Source organism: Thermobia domestica, chromosome 9 (genome assembly GCF_964235325.1).
Source record: "Thermobia domestica chromosome 9, izTheDome1.hap1.1, whole genome shotgun sequence".
NCBI classification, from domain to species: Eukaryota; Metazoa; Arthropoda; class Insecta; order Zygentoma; family Lepismatidae; genus Thermobia; species Thermobia domestica.
The window spans coordinates 77,813,638-77,832,961 of NC_137462.1; the positions used below are offsets into that span (position 1 = coordinate 77,813,638).

The window sequence follows — 19,324 nt, forward strand, 5'->3', positions numbered from 1 at the left end:
AAAATATAAATAAATAAATAAATAATATACACATAAATAAATAAATATATATATAAACAGATAAACATACAATACGCTTAAAAAGACGACACACACATACAGTATATACACATACACTATACAACCAACTATATATCTATATATAAATATACCATTACATATATACATATACACACACACGTATATAGAGATAACTAATATGGACTAATAAATACATAAACACGTGTGAGACAATCAATATATATACAACAACCGTAATAGATATGTGTATTCAGAATCTTATACTCTAAGCTTTTTTAACAACCTATTCCACTGTTGGTCGATGATCAGTCCTGAGTTCCAGTTCATAGCTTTATTACCCTCCATTTCTATAAACCGTGCCTCCTTCCATTTCCTAACTATGCTTCTTTCTTCCTCGCTTAGAATTTTTACTTCATCCCAATTAACTGGATGTCCCGTGTCCCTTACGTGTTTGTAGACCGCATTTTTGTTCCTTTCTAGCCTAACGTCATCCTTATGTTGTCTTATACGCTCTCTTAGTCTCTTTCCAGTTTCCCCAATATAACACATATCACACTCGCCGCACTGAATTTTATAAATAACTCCTTTTTTCTCCATCATTACCCCTTGTTCTTCTTCTGTCTTCTTCCTTCTTATTTCCCTTATTACATCCAGAAGCCTCTTGCTGCCTTTTCTGTGAGTTGAGATGCCCCCCATCTTCTTAAGCATTCTTAAAATATTTGAGTTAGCAATGAGGGCGCGACTAAATATTTTTTCCTTTTAAATAATATAATATCCACAAGTCAACACGGGTTTCAAAGCCAGAAGTCAACCAACACTGCAATCTTTAATTTCATCTCTGATGTAGCAATGGATATAAATAACGGAAAGCATATAATTGGTATTTTTGTTGACTTATCTAAGGCGTTCGATTCTATAGACCATGATATTTTGCTAGAAAAATTGTATTCCTATGGCATCAGAGGTGTGGCAAACAATTGGATAAAGTCGTATTTATCTGAACGTAGTCAAACTGTTGGCATCTGTAAAAAGGTAAATGGCAGAAGAAAAAAATGTTTAAATCATCTATAATGAAAGTAACAAAAGGAGTACCACAAAGATCAATATTGGGTCCTCTTTTGTTTGTTGTATATATTAATGATTTGGTTAATAGTCTAGGCTGTGTGAAGTCAACATTGTATGCTGATGACATAAATGTTCTTGTCAGTGGAGACTCAGTAAATGAAGCAGAAAGGCTCACTACAAAGACGCTAACAAAAATTATTAGTTGGTTAAACATAAATAAATTAACTATGGATTTAGGAAAAACTAACATTGTCAAATTTCGATTTCCGGGCCAAAGAAATGAAATTGTACCAATAACTGTAGACACTGTAGAATTATGTCAAACAACATCTATTAAATTTCTAGGAGTATTTGTTAATGAAGATTTAACATGGAATACTCATGTTGAATACATTAATACTAAACTCAGTTCACTGTGCTTTGCATTCCGTACGTAGTAGGTAGTTTGTGCAAGGAAGCTGTCATGTCCTTATATTATAGCAAGGTTTTTCAACAATAAACTATTATGTTATATTTTGGGGGAATTCGAGAATGAGTGCTAGTACATTCCGAATACAGAAAAAAATATTAAAATAATGTTTAGTATGCCCGAACGATCCTAATGTAAAAATGTTTTAAAAATATAAATTATTGACATTACCGTACCTAGTTTATATATATATCGCACAATTATGTATGTAATCAAACACAAGGATCTATTTACATTAGCTAATACGATTCACTCATACAATACTAGGCAGAATTGTAATATGTATATTATCCAGCAGAACTATACAAATTTTAGCAAAACTGTATATATGAATTGTATAAAATTATACAACGAATTACCAACAAAGTATAAAGACATTAACGAAAAATGGATATTCAGAAATACTCTGTTAGAATTATTGTTAGAAAAAAGCTATTACTCTGTGGAAACATATCTTACTGATAACATATAGAGAATGTAAACCATATCTGACAACTGTAATGCTTAATTGGGGTTTGCCCTCATATTGTAAGTTATGAACAGGCAAATAAATATGATATGACATCCCATTTCCATTCAGTAGGTTTCATCTCTCACTTTAACTCCCTATTAAAACTGGTAACTTTAGAAATTAACCATTTCCGATGTTAACGTTAATCATCATACAACAAAAGCAGTAATAGATAGGAGAAACGTTTCTTGCAACGGATTAAGCCTTCCCTCTTCTTGACGAATCAAAGCGATCGTTACCGAAATTGGTCACTTTCACTCACCCACTTACTGTGCACGCTGTCTAATAGTTTCCATCAATCAACTCGTCTTGAGGAAATAAAACGGTCGGTATCGGAATTGATCACTTCCGGCACGTGGTACAATTGATTGATATAGGATGCATGTGTGCAATCGCTGGAAATACCCAACTCCAGAAACTGTTATTAGATACCGTGTACCATAAGTGGGTGATCGGAAGTAACCAATTCCGGTGCCAATACATTTCTTTCGTCAAGACGAGTTGGTTGATGTATAAGTTGTATGTATGTAATCACTGGAAATGTTCTAGCCCGGAAAGAAAAATTAAATACCATGTATGGAAATGGTGTCCCGAAGTGACCAATTCTGGTACCGATTACTTTCTTTTGTCAAGATGAGTTGATTGATAAATAAGTTGTATGTGTGCAATCACTGGGAATACTTCATTCTTGGGGGATCGTGTATCGGAAGTGATCAATTCCGATACCGATCTCTTTCTTTAGTCAAGACGATCTGGTTGATATGTAAGTTTCATGTGTACAATGACTGCAAATATTCTAGCTTAGAAAGTAAATTAGTCACTGTGTATCGAAGAGACTAATTCTGATGTCAATCTCTTTCTTTTGTCAAAACGAGTTGATTGATGTATGTTGCATGTGTGCAGTCGCTGGGAACGCTCCATCCGCGGAAAGTAAATTAGGAACCGTGTACCGAAAGCAGTGGCGGCGTAAGGGGGGCGAGCGATGCCACCGCTCTGGGCCCCAGGACGGTAAGTAAAAAATAATTACTAAAGAACGTTGTTAGCATGAGCCATACAAGGGACGTCAAGATTTATAATCCACACCTTCCCTAAAAGTAAACGCAATTAATTGTGAATCGATATTACATCAATAATGGATGAAACAACAGAAATATCTGTCTAATAAAACTAATTAGGGCCACATTTCCGTATAAATTAAGCAAGCTAGAACTTAGGACCTCACTCGTTTGGGGACCCGCAAAGAAATTCAAAGAAAAAGCTGAATGTTGATTTAAAATATATAAAATAAGAGTGACCTTATCTTGGGGCCCCCCAAAGAAATTTAAAGGAAAAAGCTGAATATAGGTGAAAAGTAGATAAAGTAAACGTGTTTCATGCTCTTGGTGAGGGGGGGGGGGAAATTTAAAGGAAAAGACTGAATGTAAGTGAAAAATAATAAATGTTTCACTCTTTTGGAGGCCCTCCAAAAAATAAAGAATGTAGGTGAAGCTGAATGTACTTGAAAAATAAATAAAATAAAAAAGTCACTCTTTTCGGGCCCCAAAGAAATTAAAGGAAAATGTATGTTGGTTAAATAAAATAAAAGTTTTACTCTGTTCAATAACTTTAGAGAAATTTAAAGAAAAAAAAGCTAATTGTAGATTATAATACCTAGGTATACTTCTGTAATAAAAGTCGAAGTATATTGGGTTTACATTCTAAAGTCTTATAATGCAAGTAGTGAGGCCCCGTCTGCTAGCCTGCTTTCTAAAATATCACTGTTTATTTATTCATTTATCAGTTCAAAGCGAAGGGCACAAAGAAGGGACCAGAGCATAATGCTTTATTAGGGTACTAGCATTCTGTTATCCTGTTGTTTTCCTTTTGTCTTTTTTCTTTTGTCCTTTACAAGTCGAATTTTCAGCAAGCGAAATCCTTTTGCTTAGCTAGTTTCCCCTATTTGCTAGTTTTCCCTATACGCCCCTGTATTTTGGCGTATGAATTTACATTTTAGTCCACAAATTTAGACTGAAGAAAATGTTCAATGAAAAAACAAGAGCTTAAATATTCAGAAGAAAAAAATAATTTACTTGAATTATATGTTACATTGCTTCCTTCTATATATTTAGATGGAAATAAAATGGAACTTTTTTTTTTACGGGGCTTAATTTGTTGGTGTGTCCCACAGTTTCTCGATAAGCTGGGTGAACTATTGCGCAATTCCATCATATGGATAGCTGATTACAATCGTGTCGCATGCACATTCTTGTGATTGTATAGTGCAATACAGTCAGTTTAATAAATTATTTTAAAAAATTAAAAAACTAAATATCAGTGCATTGTAACAACCTGACTGGTAAGGGATTCGTGAGGAGTCCATATCAATGTCTTGATTGCGAGGCAGCACTGGTATGTAAATATAGTGAAACCTGTTTGTTTGTTTGTTGTTTCAATTGTGATTATCATTCTAAACAAGCTTGGAAATGTGTAAAGAAGGACTGGTCCTAGAGTTTAGTTAAAATGAGCTCCGAGTCACTGCGTTCCATCGGACCCCATGGATTTGAAGCCACAACCGCGCGCTCCAAATGCGAGCGCTCTGACCAGTAGACCAGTCAGGTCTAGTAAAGTCTGTGAGGTTACAAGCACCAGCCGATTGGAAGTTTGTGAATTTTTGCAACAATAGAGATTGTCTAACACTGACTATTTGAGAGTTAAATGTGTATAACTATTTTCAGGTGTAAACGTTTACGAGTTTACATTTTTATGAACTAGAAATGTTTTGGTTTTATAAATTTTATCTTTCATTTGTTTCAATAGTTTTGTTTAAATTAGGGATGCTATGCATTATCATGGAATCGTCGTGTTTTGGACAAGATGAGAATCTGCTTTTAATCTGGATACTGATAAAATATTCTATGTTTTTAATTACGTATTTTAAAAGTGAGAGAAGCGTGAAATGTTATGGTGTTTGAAATCAATTTTTACCAATAGATGGCAGAACACCCTTCCTATGTTTCCATGCATATGTTTCATCTACGAAAAATCCAAAATGCTCTTACAACTTTTAAATTTTCCTTTGTGTGTGTCTCTCGCTGATACCTTCTACAGAGTGTCCAATATACAATGCAAGCTGGACTTTGGGATAGTAGAACTTTTGAACCTGAAGCGATACACAAATAATGGTTATACCAAAACAAAGCTTCGTTCAAGCATATATTTTTAAACTAGGAAGCAACAATTGAAGTACACTAGGGACTGCACCGTGTTTCCAGATGTAACCGAAGGTATCTCTCTCTCTCTCTCTCTCTCTCTTTTTTTTTTTTTAACATGTAAATTGACTCATAACTCATACGTATGGATGTTCTGTCGTTAATTTTCGGTTTGTTTAGTTGGAGTAGCTTGGAAACTATGGAGTAGAAAAATGAACTTTTTCATTTTCACCGATAACTAATCGGATGAGGCCTCTGTAAGGGGGAACTAGGGAAATCGTAGGTTTCATAAATTAACACTCTGAATTGGCAACATTGCTGATGTTTCAGTGCATCAAAAGGTATATTAAGGATCTGTCTACATTATACGATTCCTGAAAACAACGAAAAAGATACTTTGAAATTACATGATAAAACTTTTACTTATATGCACCCGGCAACACTGTTTATTCATTTCTATGGGCTACTTAAAGCAAGAGATATACAAGATATACAAGACCTGGAAACAAACATGAGCAGTGCCATTGAGAACATTAACACCTCTATTCTTCGCAAAGTTGCTGCCAATATGGTGAAACGTGTGAACCAGTGTTCGAATCAAAACAGGGACACTTCTAGCAACGCTGTAGAGCTGATAACTCGTTTCGTGATAGTAGCAGTGTTGCCGGGTGCATGTAAGTAAAAGTTTTATCATGATAATTTCAAAGTTTCTTTTTCGATATTTTCATGAATTGCATAATGTAGACAGGTTCTTAACACACCTTTTGATGCACTGAAACATCAGCAATGTTGCCAATTCAGAGTGCTAATTTATGAAAACTACGATTTCCCTAGTTCCCTCTTACAGAGGCCTTATCCGATTAATTATTAGTGGAAATGAAAAATTCTTTTTTCTGCTTCATAGTTTACAAGCTACTCCAACTAAACAAACTGAAAGGTAACAGAACATTCATACATATGAGTTATGAGTCAATTTATTTGTTTTGCAAAATAATAATAATAATAATAATAATAATAATAATAATAATAAATTGATTTACACCTTCAGTTACATCTGGCAACACTGTGTGATTCCTAGTGTATTTCAATCATTGCTTCCTACTTAAAAAATATATGCATGAACAAAGCTTCATTTTGGTATAAACATTATATATGTATCGCTTCACGTTCAAAAGTTTTACTATCCCAAAGTCCAGGTTGCATTGTATATTGAACACCCTGTAGAACATGCATACTTACACACACACACACACAAACATACACACACAAAGATTTGAAGAATTTCTAATAGTGTGTAGTAGGCAAGGCTTTTATCTCACCCTCCTGAAAAATTTTCTTGTTTTGACAAGTGCTGTTTTTTATTTTAAAAAAATCAATTTCTAGGTTATTGGTTTGGTGCAAATGAAATGAACGCCTTGACGTCTTCCTAGAGTTGACGTCTTCCATTCTTCCTATAGAAATGAAAGTACTTCCTAGAGTTAATGTTTGTTTCTTGTGGTGACTATTAGCCTTTTACTTACATTATTTCTAAAATATGTATTCGGCGTTATGATGGTGATGAGTTAGCTTAGTTAATTACGCTTTTCAACCCAATCTGATTAATCACGATGGTGAGAGTGAAGGTATGAAAATGATAGGAGCATACAGACACGCGGAAGCTGCTGTTTGCGCGGGAGTATTAAAAGTGAAGGTAAACAAGGGGAATAATAATAGTTTCGAATTTGCAGAACAGGGGCTTAAGATGACAGAACTTAACCCAACGAATTTCGTTTTTTTCAAAGCCTGATCATTAAGAGTGATTTTATTTTTATTCCATTGGCATACGAAATGCTTCCGATTTGAAGGAATTTATTGGGAACATTTCTCCATCAACTACTTGTATCACCAGGATATTTTTTCTGTGCATACGTATCTATTTGTGTTTTGTTTTTATCTATCTACATATACAGGGTGCGGCACGTAAAACCGGCCAGTAAAGTGAACACATAAAGGGAAATGTAATGTATTGAATATGATTAACTACAACACATAAATGAAATGTAATGTATTGAATATGACTACTCACCTTCACAGCAGGTGCTGAAAGTGTCCTCCGCCCACTTCAACAAACATGTGAGCACGATTGAGGAGATTCATATATACCCTTGTCAGTTCTTGTGTTGTAATGCTATTGGTGACATCCTGGATCCTGGTCTTGAGTTCTTCAATTGTGTGTGGATTTGTCTCGTATACTCTTCCCTTTAACAGTCACCATAAGTAAAAGTCACACATGGACAAGTCTGGTGACCGAGGAGGTCACAAGCCTTTGCTGATTGTCCTCTCTGGTATAAACATCTCATGCACAAGGGACAATGATGCAGCTGATGTGTGGCATGTTGCACCGTCCTGCTGAAAGTAACATAACTGACGCTCCTCTTCGGTCAAGTGTGTATAAAACTCCTCCAGGATTCCCATATACACGTCACTGTTCACTGTCGTCTCAAAGAATATGGGCCCAATAACGCGTGTGGCGGAAATGGCACACCAAACACCAATCTTCTCATCATGCAAGGGTACCTGGTGGATTGCGTGTGGATTTTCTGACGACCGATAACGGTTGTTTTGGGAATTTACGTACCCAGACAGGTGGAACCACGCCTCGTCACTCATGATGAGCATTAGTGGATCCAAGAAACCACTGGCAACATTGCTCAACAGCCATGAACACAAATGCACCCTCTTCTGCAGATCAGGCTCCTTCAGTTCTTGCACAACACTTATCCGGTACGGTTTTAACTTCAGTCCCCTTAAACACGTCTGCAACTTCTCTCACTCGCATGAACATGTTGACTCAATCTCCTCCACCTGCATCTTTAATTCAGGTGTGCAGACAGATGGTCGTCTGTTCCTGGGAGCATTTTGAACCGATCCTGTACGCCGCCATTTTTCAAACAATTCCTGAATGGTGCTTTTTGCTGGCACAGAACGTCCTGAAAATTTCTCCCGAAACAAATTCTTTGTTTCCATAAAAGATCCAGTGAGAATGAACCCTTCAACAATGACAACACGCTCGGGTATCGAATACGGCATTATCACACACTGACACTCACCCGGCTTAACTCAACGACGCCTTTTTCTCAACTGGTTTCGACAAGTTTCACTGCCTGCGGCTGCACGTGACTGCTGCAGGTCACGTAAGTCGACCCGACCTCGACACGCCATCTCTTGGTAGGAAGGTAGATTATTTAAGTGTTGCCAAAAACACAATATACCAGAATATTACGACGGGCCGGTTTTACGTGCCGCACCCTGTATATGGATCTACATATCTTCATGTATGTATCTACATAAACATATATAAGTAATTACTACAATTTCAAACATATATAGTAGATGTATTTGGATGTTAAATACAAACATTAAACATATTCTTCACCTCCATCGATCAATATTGAAAAATTCGCAAACAAGGCTCCCTCTAAATTTCCGCTATATTTCACAAAATATTTTTTACCGTAAAAAAACCTAACTAACTATATGGCCTATGGAACCCGGAGGTTCAATGCTGCGTTCAGAAAAGCCCTCCATTAACTTCTGTCCTTAGCCAACTGTATCTACTTTCTACTCCTATTTCTGCGAGATCCATCTTAATATTGTCCTTCCATCTGCGCCTAGGTCTTCCTAAAGATTGTTTTCCGATTTGAATCCCAGTTAGAACTTTGAAGCGTTCCTATTTTCTTCCATCCTGGTTACATTCTGCCCACCTGAGCTTTCTAGATTTGATGACCCTAAAAATGTTTGGTAAACGGTATAAATTACGTAGTTCCTCAAATACTTTCAGTCTACGTTCTTCCCTTAAAGTAAGCGACCGTGTTTCACAACCATACAGAACAGGCGTGATTATGGTTTTACATATTTTAACTTTCAAATTTTTAGACAGAATTCGCGACGACAAAAGATTTTGAACTGAATAATGACACGAATTCTCTGCTTTCAGTCGACATTTAATTTCTTCGTAGATATGATTTTGGTCTGTTAATATTGATCCTCGATATTTGAAAGTATCCACCTTGTCAAAAGTATTATTTGATATTTTAACGCATCCATAATTTGCCGTATTACGATCCCAGCGAACTTCCATGAATTTACTTTTTTCTGCATTTACTTCTAGGACCGGATTATGGGAGAGGCTTAGGGAGGCTATAGTCCCGGGCCTCCAGGTGGACGGGGGCCTCCACTCCGATCAAAATATCAACTGGCTGTACAAGATGCAATCATCATCATAAGGTAAAATATATAAAAAATTTCAAACATATTCCCTTAACTTTCCTATTGCACTTTTACAGAAATGTACAGAAGTCAGGAAAGGCCAATTTTTTTGTAGCCTCGGGCCTCCAGATGTGTTAATCCTGCCCTGTTTACTTCTAATCCTGCAAGCGTTTGATAAGGCCTTTGCATTTCATTCGATAGTTCTCCTATCATCTCCTATCACATTTACATTATCAGCGTACGCCATAACCATTCAAATCTAAGCCCTGTTTGCTATCTTTGGTTTTCCTTATAGCTTACTCCAGAATAAAGTTGAATAATAATGTCGAAAACGCATCTCCTTGTTTCGGACAAGAATTTTCCTACTCGGATTCAATTAAACACATTTCAATTACTATTTCAAATTCTGCAAGAATGTTGTACAATGTTACTCTCCTAACCGAGCCGTAAGCCTTTCTAAAATCAAGAAATTATTGATGTATCGGGGGTATTGTATTTCCATCTCTTTTCAAGCATTTATCAAATTGTAAATATCTGGTCTTTGGTTGGTTGATTTCGTCCAAATCCACACTGATAATCTCCAATAAACATCTGCGTATGGGATCAATCTTGCTAATAGAATGCTTCAAAGGATTTTGCAGGATGTTGACAGAAGAGAAATGCCTCAATAATTATTACAATCCACTTTGTCGCCTTCTTGCGAATTGGAACAGTGATTCATTCTTTTCAGTCTTGTGGTAAATCCTCCTTGTTCCAGACAAGGAGAATGAGTTTATGTATCTTGTTCAACAATTTTTCCCCTTCATGTAAAATTAACTCAGCTTAATTTCGTTTATACCCGGAGATTTGTGTTTCTTTATTTTCTTTATAGCGATTTCTACTTCTGTTTGATTAGGCTCTGGAATATTTGGTTCTGCAGTGTGCATTCGTTTTTTCCTGAATATTAGTTTTTGGTTACGTTTAAGCAAATCGTCAAACAAATCTTTCCATCTATTCAAGATGTTATCTGTATCAGGGAGAATTGTTCCGTCGTCTCTCTTTAATATATACGCGCGAGGTTGATATCCTTTGTTAAATTCGTTGATGTCCTTATACATGTCTCGAATATATTTACTATTGTTTTCAATTTCATTAATTATAGCTTTCAAAAATCACGTTTCTTTCTTCTAAACATTTTGAAAGTTTCCCTCTGAGGTCAACGAAATTTTGTGAAGTTATATCTTTCGGATTTTGTAGCCAACGCAATTTCGCCTGTTTTCCTTTCTCCGTTAGTTTGGTGCATTCCTGGTCGAACCATGGTTTGTTCCTATATATTTCCACTTGCCCCAGTTTTTCTCTTGCTAAAATTTTAACGCTATCCCTAATTTGAACCCAAATATTCTCAACACATGTGCTCCCAAAATCATCTAAAACCGAGAATCTGTTCGACACTTCCAATTTGGTATCCCCTTCTTGCCTGATTCTCCTCTAATTTCTTTAACCTCTCCGTTTTCAGACATTGCATATTTCCTTCATTCAACGATGATCTTTCGCTTATTATGGCTGCTTCCAAGCAGCGATCATTGTCGCAGTTAGCTCCTCTAAATGATTGAACATCAGTTATGCTAGACTGTATTCTTGTATCTACCTAAACGTTAACAATTTGATTGTGTGTTCTTCCATCTGGCGAGGTCTATGTGTGTTTATCAACGTCAAGATGTGAGAATTTTGTACTCTTTATGATGTTGCGAAGTTCACGAGTGTAACGCCGTTGTCATTACTTTAGTTATGCAGACTTTCATTCCCTATAATCGGTTTGAAAATATCCTCTTATCCTACCTTCGCATTGAAATTCCCTAATACAATTTCCATACGGTATCCAGGGGTAAAAGCGCGGGGAACGCGAGGGAAAGCCATCCCCCTACCTGCAAAAAATATGTACGGCGTCCTCCCAGTTTCTAAAAAAATTACAATGGGCAAAGATAAGCAGGGGAGGGCTTGTCATAACGCTACCTACCGTCCCCCTACTTTTTCAGATCTACTTTTAACCCTGTGGTGGAAGTTGGGCAAATACCCGTTCTACTGCTTCTTCGTAAAAAAAAAATTTTATATAGACGCACATTTATAACAATAATATCACACCACCGAGCCTTAAAAGTAATAAAAGAACGTCTATCATTAACAAATTCAACCCATTTAATTGCTGATCTTAAAAGAATCGAAATTAAAATGCCATTTGTGTGGTCGCCCCATCAGGATTCTGCCGCCTTATAACACGCACTATTTTAGGGCTGTGAAAATCTCGAAAATAAATCAAAAATCCTGGATGGTATTGCCACTTATAACACTCTCAGCCTTACGGTTATATTAGTTTTAGATTTCATAACTTTGAAATATATATGTTTATATTATCCAATAGGGCTAATCTAACCCAACAGAATCAATTTACATGCGCAACGAATTTATCAGAAGATTTCAAATTCTTGTTTAGTGGCCAACCAAGAATGAAAGAAAACTCAGCGTCGTTAGCTTAAATTGTACATTGAAAGAAAGAAAAAATACGGTTAGAATTGCATAAGCTTAAGTTTATGAACATTATTTGAAATCATAAAATCAATTTTTTGTGACTATTTTATTCGTGCCAATCGTCAAACAATTACATCATCATAACAAGTATCAGGAAAGAAAAAAAAAGAAATGTTAAATATTTGCCTACTTCGCAGTATGTCAATGACATTTACGAAATTCTGTTACATTAATCTAGTATAACACATTGTCTAGATTATCAACTTTCAACATTTTCATTAATACATATTTACTTCACGATCACTCAAGAACTAGTGGTCTATCCTCTCTATTTATTCATTTATCAAGAGTATTACTATATTGGCGTTCATTAATTATAACCTCTGTCATTCATCAAATAGCGACAACATAAACCTATATTATTGCTACTACATTTTATTTTAATTCAAAGGTAAGTAAGTAGCATATATGACACTATTTTCGCTTATGAAACAATTACATAATACATTTACTATGAAAAAACTGCTATTAATGAGATGAAATATTTACAAATGATCAATGAAAAAATCTACATTCGCATCTACGCGACAGGGTTCACATATTTAAAAAAACTGGAACGCCATTTTCAGAACTATTATCATTTTCCAGCTTATCAGAAGTTCTAAATTAACAAATCGTTTATTTTTGAGAGCGATGGATACACAGGGTACATTCTATCTAAGAACGACAAATTGAGTGACCATAACTAATTATATTTTATTCAAGAACGACAAGCTGAGTGACATTCAGCTTTATTTACTTCCGACGAGGCAAATATGTACGAACTTTCATACCGTACTAATAACACATTTAATAATCTTTTACTCAAACACAAAGTATAGCACGAATAAATATTCAAACAAAATATAGAAATTCCAAAGGCACATCCAAAATAAGGTTCATCGAATCTGCACATACCGAGTGTATACACGTATATCATAGTATCAATAGCAAAAAGGCACAGTAATTAAATTTTCCCTAACCTACCAAGACGAAATATATGTTACACGGCGATACAAAACTGGCGCATTAAGATTTAAAGACACAAAAAAATTGAAGTATGTCCTAACCTATCCAACAAAATGTATTACGAGCACATTCAAAGTACAATTTCCCTAACCTATACAAATCACCGACATAGACAGAATATATTACGAACTAATATATTTAAAGGGCACATTGATACGGAAAGGCACACTCAAAGAAAAATTTCATCATAACATTCGCAGACAAAAGGTATTACGGAGCACTATTTAAAAAAAAACCTAACCTAAACAATACCGACATAGACAGAATATATTACGAAGTAATATATCTTAAAATGCACATTGATATCTAGAGGTCCGTTCAAAGTGCAATTTTACCATAACATTCACAGATAAAGTATTCGAAGGTACGTTCAAAGTAAAAGTTTCCCTAAGCTACACAAACAAATATATATATCACGAGGCAATACGAAAAGGCACATTAGATTCTAGGGCACGGTCGAAGTAAATTTCCTAACCTAAACCATTAACAACATGGTATATTATGGGACACATTCAAAATTAAATCTTACCTAACCTATAACGAATATATTACAAGACACTATTATGGGACATAATTTAAACGTGCTTAAAGTAATCCTACCTAACCTAGACATTCAAAATCTCAAGGCACATTAACATTGAGAGGTACGTTCAAAGTAAAGGTTCACCATAATATCTACATACAAATTTCCAAGTGCACGTATCAAACATATAAAATTTAATAATTCAATCACATTATGCTTATGTCATATTGTATGAGTGGATAAACGTGATGAGTATGGAGACGCGTAACGCCTTCCGGTTTAGCTACCCATATTGATTCTAAAGAATTCCATTTGGTAAATTGTTATACTGTTTAGAGTCAGGAAAAGGAAAACAAAGGATAGATATTACCAGTCAACAGTTTCCACAGGAAAACAAAGGATAGATATTACCAGTCAACAGTTTCCACAGAAGATTATGTAAGTCCAATCTTCAAATCCACAGGGTAGGTTTCATCTACCTGCTTCCTTAAATATCGAAAATTGATGTCCCCGGAATACCAGCTCAACTTCCTACGGTTGTAGGATGTCGGTCTTGTAAACCGACGCAACCAACTTCGACTGCTATATCTCCCGCTCCATCACTATATGACTAGAGTCCATCACTATATGACTCAAACTGTGTGTAATGGCAGAGAAAATACTCGGTGGCCTTCAGCCTAACGGTATTGAGAATTAACTTCGCAGTCAGGCTCCTCGGTTCTTTTCTTTTAAATAATGACTCAAGTTGACCAAAATTACAATTTAGACAAGGTTTACTTCCGAATGGTTGTTTTAGTTACGAAATTTCCGAATTTAGAGGAGCTCCAACTCAGGCCACCTTCTATATACACTAAAACATGGTGATGAACTGCGTCATTTCTCTCACGATACCAGACCTTTATAAACGTGTTTTCAATATTAAATATTTGACTATAATTGAAATAGTTTTTATAGCCATTATATATCAGTACCGACACTTAGCCTCCTAAACAGACTAATTTATTTATTGAATTCAATTTATAATCCGAGAAATTTTAGATATAATAAAAAACTTTGACTCACCTACACAAGCCAGGCCTTGTTGATGTATCTCCCTGGTGACCTAAACTCTAACAAGTAGCCGGTCGCCATCTTTATGAATAGCGATTCAAATGCCCTCTTGTGGGAATAGCTTGCATGATCGCCATATCACTCGACAGAAGAATAACGTAAAGCAAGTTAAAATAATACAATAGAAGGACACTAGCAGACGTTCTAGAATAGCAAATTTCGGATCCACGAAAAATACATCCGTCAGGTAAAGTAAAATTTAAATTAAATTTAAATGTATATTACACTCGATTTTCTTTAAGGACGACATATGATAGGAGTGAAATTTATTACGGACAAATATCAATTATAGAGAACTCTTCAAAATTTTCGGAGTAAGATTTTTCGGTGTGTGTTTGCATGTGTATCTCATAAAAAAATTCAATACATTTATTCCTTCTGTTCCATTTCTTTCACTAACAACGAATACAAGTTATCATTAGCACGAATCTACACCAAACACTAGGGTACAGCATCACAATACGGGAACCAACTTCAACGAAATGTAAACAACCGGTAGACGGGCTGTTACAGCCTATAGTCGGACAATTTGCCCATGCCGACCAGATGGCACGGTCGGATTGCCTTACAGCGCGATTTTCGACCGCGACGAATAGTTGTCTTGCCGAGCAGTCGGCATACAGCCGTAAAGGCGCAGTAAATGCGCCGGCGCCGCCGTCGAAAAGAGGCCGACACAAGGAGTCGGCAGAGGGCCTCAACTGTTTTGCCGACTCTGACTGTAGGCAAAGGGCATTTTATTTTACAATTTTCGACCGCTTGCCGTCTCGGGAAAAGGTTGGCAACTTTGAACAAATAGATCGTCATGCCGCCGCGGACGGGTGCTGGCTGCCTCCGGCGGCAATCCCTCTTTCCGGCCGTGACTTCCTTATGGGGCACATACAAAGCAAAATTACAGAAGTTTACAATTATACGTATTACTATAAATTAATGCTGTCACCCATGTCGAATATTTTAGAGCCACATTTGAAATTTCATTTCTTATCAATATTATGAAACGTAAATAGATGTACACTCATGTCCAAAATTATTGTAGCATATCTATAACTGTCTTCTTGTAAGAATATAATGTGACAATGATTTTGCAGGGTACTTTTAATACTAATACTATGTGTATAATCGGGAAATGTATATTTGTAATAAAAATTTCATAGGAAAAGAACTATAAATACGAAAATGAGAATGAGTAAAACAAAATGTTGCTAAATGGACAAAAAAGTTTTATTTTCATTTTATTATTCTTATTTACTGCTCTTTTGACATGAAATTTTCCACATACATGTCTTTGCCAATTATACACATACTAACATTATAAGAAATACCGAGCGAATTCGTTATAAAATTATATTCCTACAACAACATATTTATAGACATGCGACAATAATTTTGGACATGAGTGTACATTTCCATAATTATTCTCCAAGTAGATTTGTATACAACCAAAATTAGTTCAACAGAAAAAGAAAAGAATACATAGTTATCGTTTTTGGCTGTTGCAATGGTCTGTCCAGGCAGCTTGATAAAAATTCAGCGTAGCGTAACAACAAAATCTGCTTTTCTTATATGCAAAAAATAAAAAGAAAGAAGAGAAAGAAAGAAAGAAAAGAAAAGAAAAGAAAAAGCTTGATATGATGATTGTAGGGGCGCCGAATTCTACTTCGCCCCGGGCGCCGGAATATCTACGGCTCTGCGTGGAAGCGGATAAAAATAGGAAAACTGTGTATTGTGAAATTAATCATGTTAAATATTAAAATAAATATTTTAATATATCCTCAAAGGTAAGACGCTATAATGTTCTTTCCGTAAGTTTCAAGTAAAAATATGGAAGATGACTCCAAGACAAACACCAGTGTATTACAATAATATTACTCTTTGAAAAATTATAATGTTTAATTTTGTAAATTTTTAAAAAATCATATATGAGTAAATGTTAACGAGATACTTATATAAATATTTTAATTAGATATGAAATTAAAGGTTAAAAGCTTTTATAAGAAGGAAAGTTTCATTTTAAATCCTATATAAGTATATTTAATAGTGATGCCATAAAAGACCCCACATCACAGTTTGCGCACAACAATGTAACAACAGAGTTTGAGGGTTAATATATTCCATATATCAACGGTAAAGGGGGGAGTAAACAGAAAAGAATGATTATGCAATTGAATGTCAAAAATAGCAGTGTATAAATCATGATCGTTGGAGGAGGGACCTCGATCTACTTCACTGGCCCCGGAACAAGGTTTGCCTTACGTCACCACTGACTGAAAGTGACCAATTCCGGTGCCAATTGCTCTCTTTCGTCTAAATGTATTTATTCATATAAAAGTTGCATGTGTACAATCGTTGAAAATATCCAATCCCGAAAACTGTATTAGATATTGCGTACCAGATGTGCCAATTCCGGTACTGGTTGCTTTCTTTCGTCAGGACGAATTAATTGATGCATAGGTTACATGTGTGCGGTCAGTGGATATAGCTCACTCCCGGAAACTGTATTAGGTACCATGTACCGGAAGTGACCAATTCCAGCACTGATCGCTTTCTTTTTTCTATGCTAGTTGATTGATATGTAGGTTACATGTACGAAATTGTTTGAAATACCCCACCCCCGGAAACTGTGTTATTCCCTCTTTGCCATAACACATTGTGGGTAGGTTTTTTGAACGTACTCTATAAGTGTGTAAATACTAAAGTAAAACTTCCTTCACATATTCATTCAACTGATTTCGTTCAGTATCATTAGATTATAACTTCTAACTATTATGACTCATAACATTCGAACAAAATTTGGTAAAAAACAAAATTGTATTAAAATTGTACCTCTTGCACTATTTAAGTATCATATCAATTTCATAACGTTAATTCTTCAAGAATGGATATCATTCATTATTAACTAACAAATTTTGAGTTTTACGTCCCACAGTTATGCCGGTTAGGCTAAAGGAAACGGTGATGATAAGAGATGAATGAAATGGTAGAATGAAGAAAGTGGGAGGAAACTGGAGAACCCCGAGGAACCCACGTACACGGTGTTTGTCCACCACAAAGTTCACTTGGCGGGAGCAGGGTTTGAACCCGGGAACCCAAATACCAGAGATGAACGATCTACCACTGAGCCACCGCGACCCCCTATTAACTAACAAATTTTGATACTAATTTCCATTATTTTGTGGGTACAATGAAAAAATTTGGATATGACTTCCTTCTATTATACCGTACTGTACTTATCGTGAAAATTACATTGATTAAGCGGGAAAACTACAACGTTTCAGTTTTTATACACACAAAAACATTGAAATACAATTGAGCCTACATCAAAATCTATGAATTTTTAGTTTATGAAACATTTCATTTGTTGGATAGAAAATGCTATTGAAAAATTGTGTAACACTTTTAATAGTACTATTTATTTAATGAAAATAAATTATAATGCCCACATAATGCCCACATTCATAATGAGTGAGGTATGATGTTCAAAATACTCTTTTTACAAAACAATATTTAGTTTAGTATCTAGAGACTGACTGAACTCAATATTTAATGTAAAGAAGTTAAATACCTCCTCCAGATGTAGCGGAAGGGCCCAGCACAGGTTCTGTCTTCTTCAAATTTCGAATAGTAGTAAATATACTTCGAGTAGCACTGACACTTCTAAACGCCATTGTTACTCTTTTACTCCAAATTTTAAAACTTCAAACGCATTGCTCTATCAAAGCATAAACACATTACTCTTACGATATATGTAACAATATGTAACATGTGCACGTTATAATCAATTTCGTTTTAAGTTCTAGTAAAATTAGTTGTGATTGGTTAGTGGTTACAACAATCAGAAATAATGTGAAACAGGATTTACGATTAGTTTCTTTGTATTTAAATTATTTTAATCCTAGCTCACAAAGTACATACTCATATTGTGAGAACACTTATCGGCAATGTTAAATCAGATGACAGTACCGGTATTTCTTTACTTTACTAATGACAAATATGCAGATGACAATACACATTTATAAGTAGTTATTTCAGGAGTGGCTCAGGGGGAATTCCCACTCGAGGCACTTAAATTCCCATCCAGAGGATATCTTCAATCGTGCTCAATGTGGGTTACCAGTATTTGCTCACCACAACTTTTAAGCTCCTGTATATTGATCCCCAGCAGGAGACAACCCTGACAAATATTAGGGGGATTGAACGTGTGGAGAGCCCGCAAAAAATTATCTTTCTTCATTTTCTTCAATCAGTTGTGCTGTTTCTAGTTTGAAATTTCAAACAGCGATAGAATAATCTAAACTTTTCTAGAGTGTAAGTTAAATAATCTAAAATATGAAACTGGGCAAAGGGGATCATGCGTAGAGGAATTTCCAAGAGGAAACAAGAAAATCATCGCAAAATTGCTTCAGAATGTTATTTTAGTTTTGAAATCTTACATTACTCTCTTTCTTCTCGGACTCTTCTTGAAAAATCCTATTGCAAGTTACCTCTGTAAGGGCAGCTTTACACCATAGGATAGGTCCTAAGAAATATCTTACAAAGACTTGTCCTAGAGTCAAAATCTCAAGATGAGAGAAGGTGAAAACAAACAACTGATGAGGTATGTTTTGTTAATATATATCTTC

At 35.4% G+C, this 19,324-nt stretch overlaps 1 protein-coding gene across 1 annotated transcript in view; it reads right to left on the reverse strand.

Moving 5' to 3' along the window:
- Nucleotides 1-18,789, reverse strand: part of LOC145694769 (cytochrome c oxidase subunit 6A1, mitochondrial-like) — a 44,073-nt gene extending 25,284 nt beyond the window's left edge. Inside the window, exon 1 of the mRNA XM_081771391.1 lies at nt 18,268-18,789. Coding sequence (XP_081627517.1) covers nt 18,268-18,370 — 103 coding nt within the window. The 5' untranslated portion in view covers nt 18,371-18,789. The remainder of the gene's footprint in view (nt 1-18,267) is intronic.
- Nucleotides 18,790-19,324: the final 535 nt, after the last annotated feature.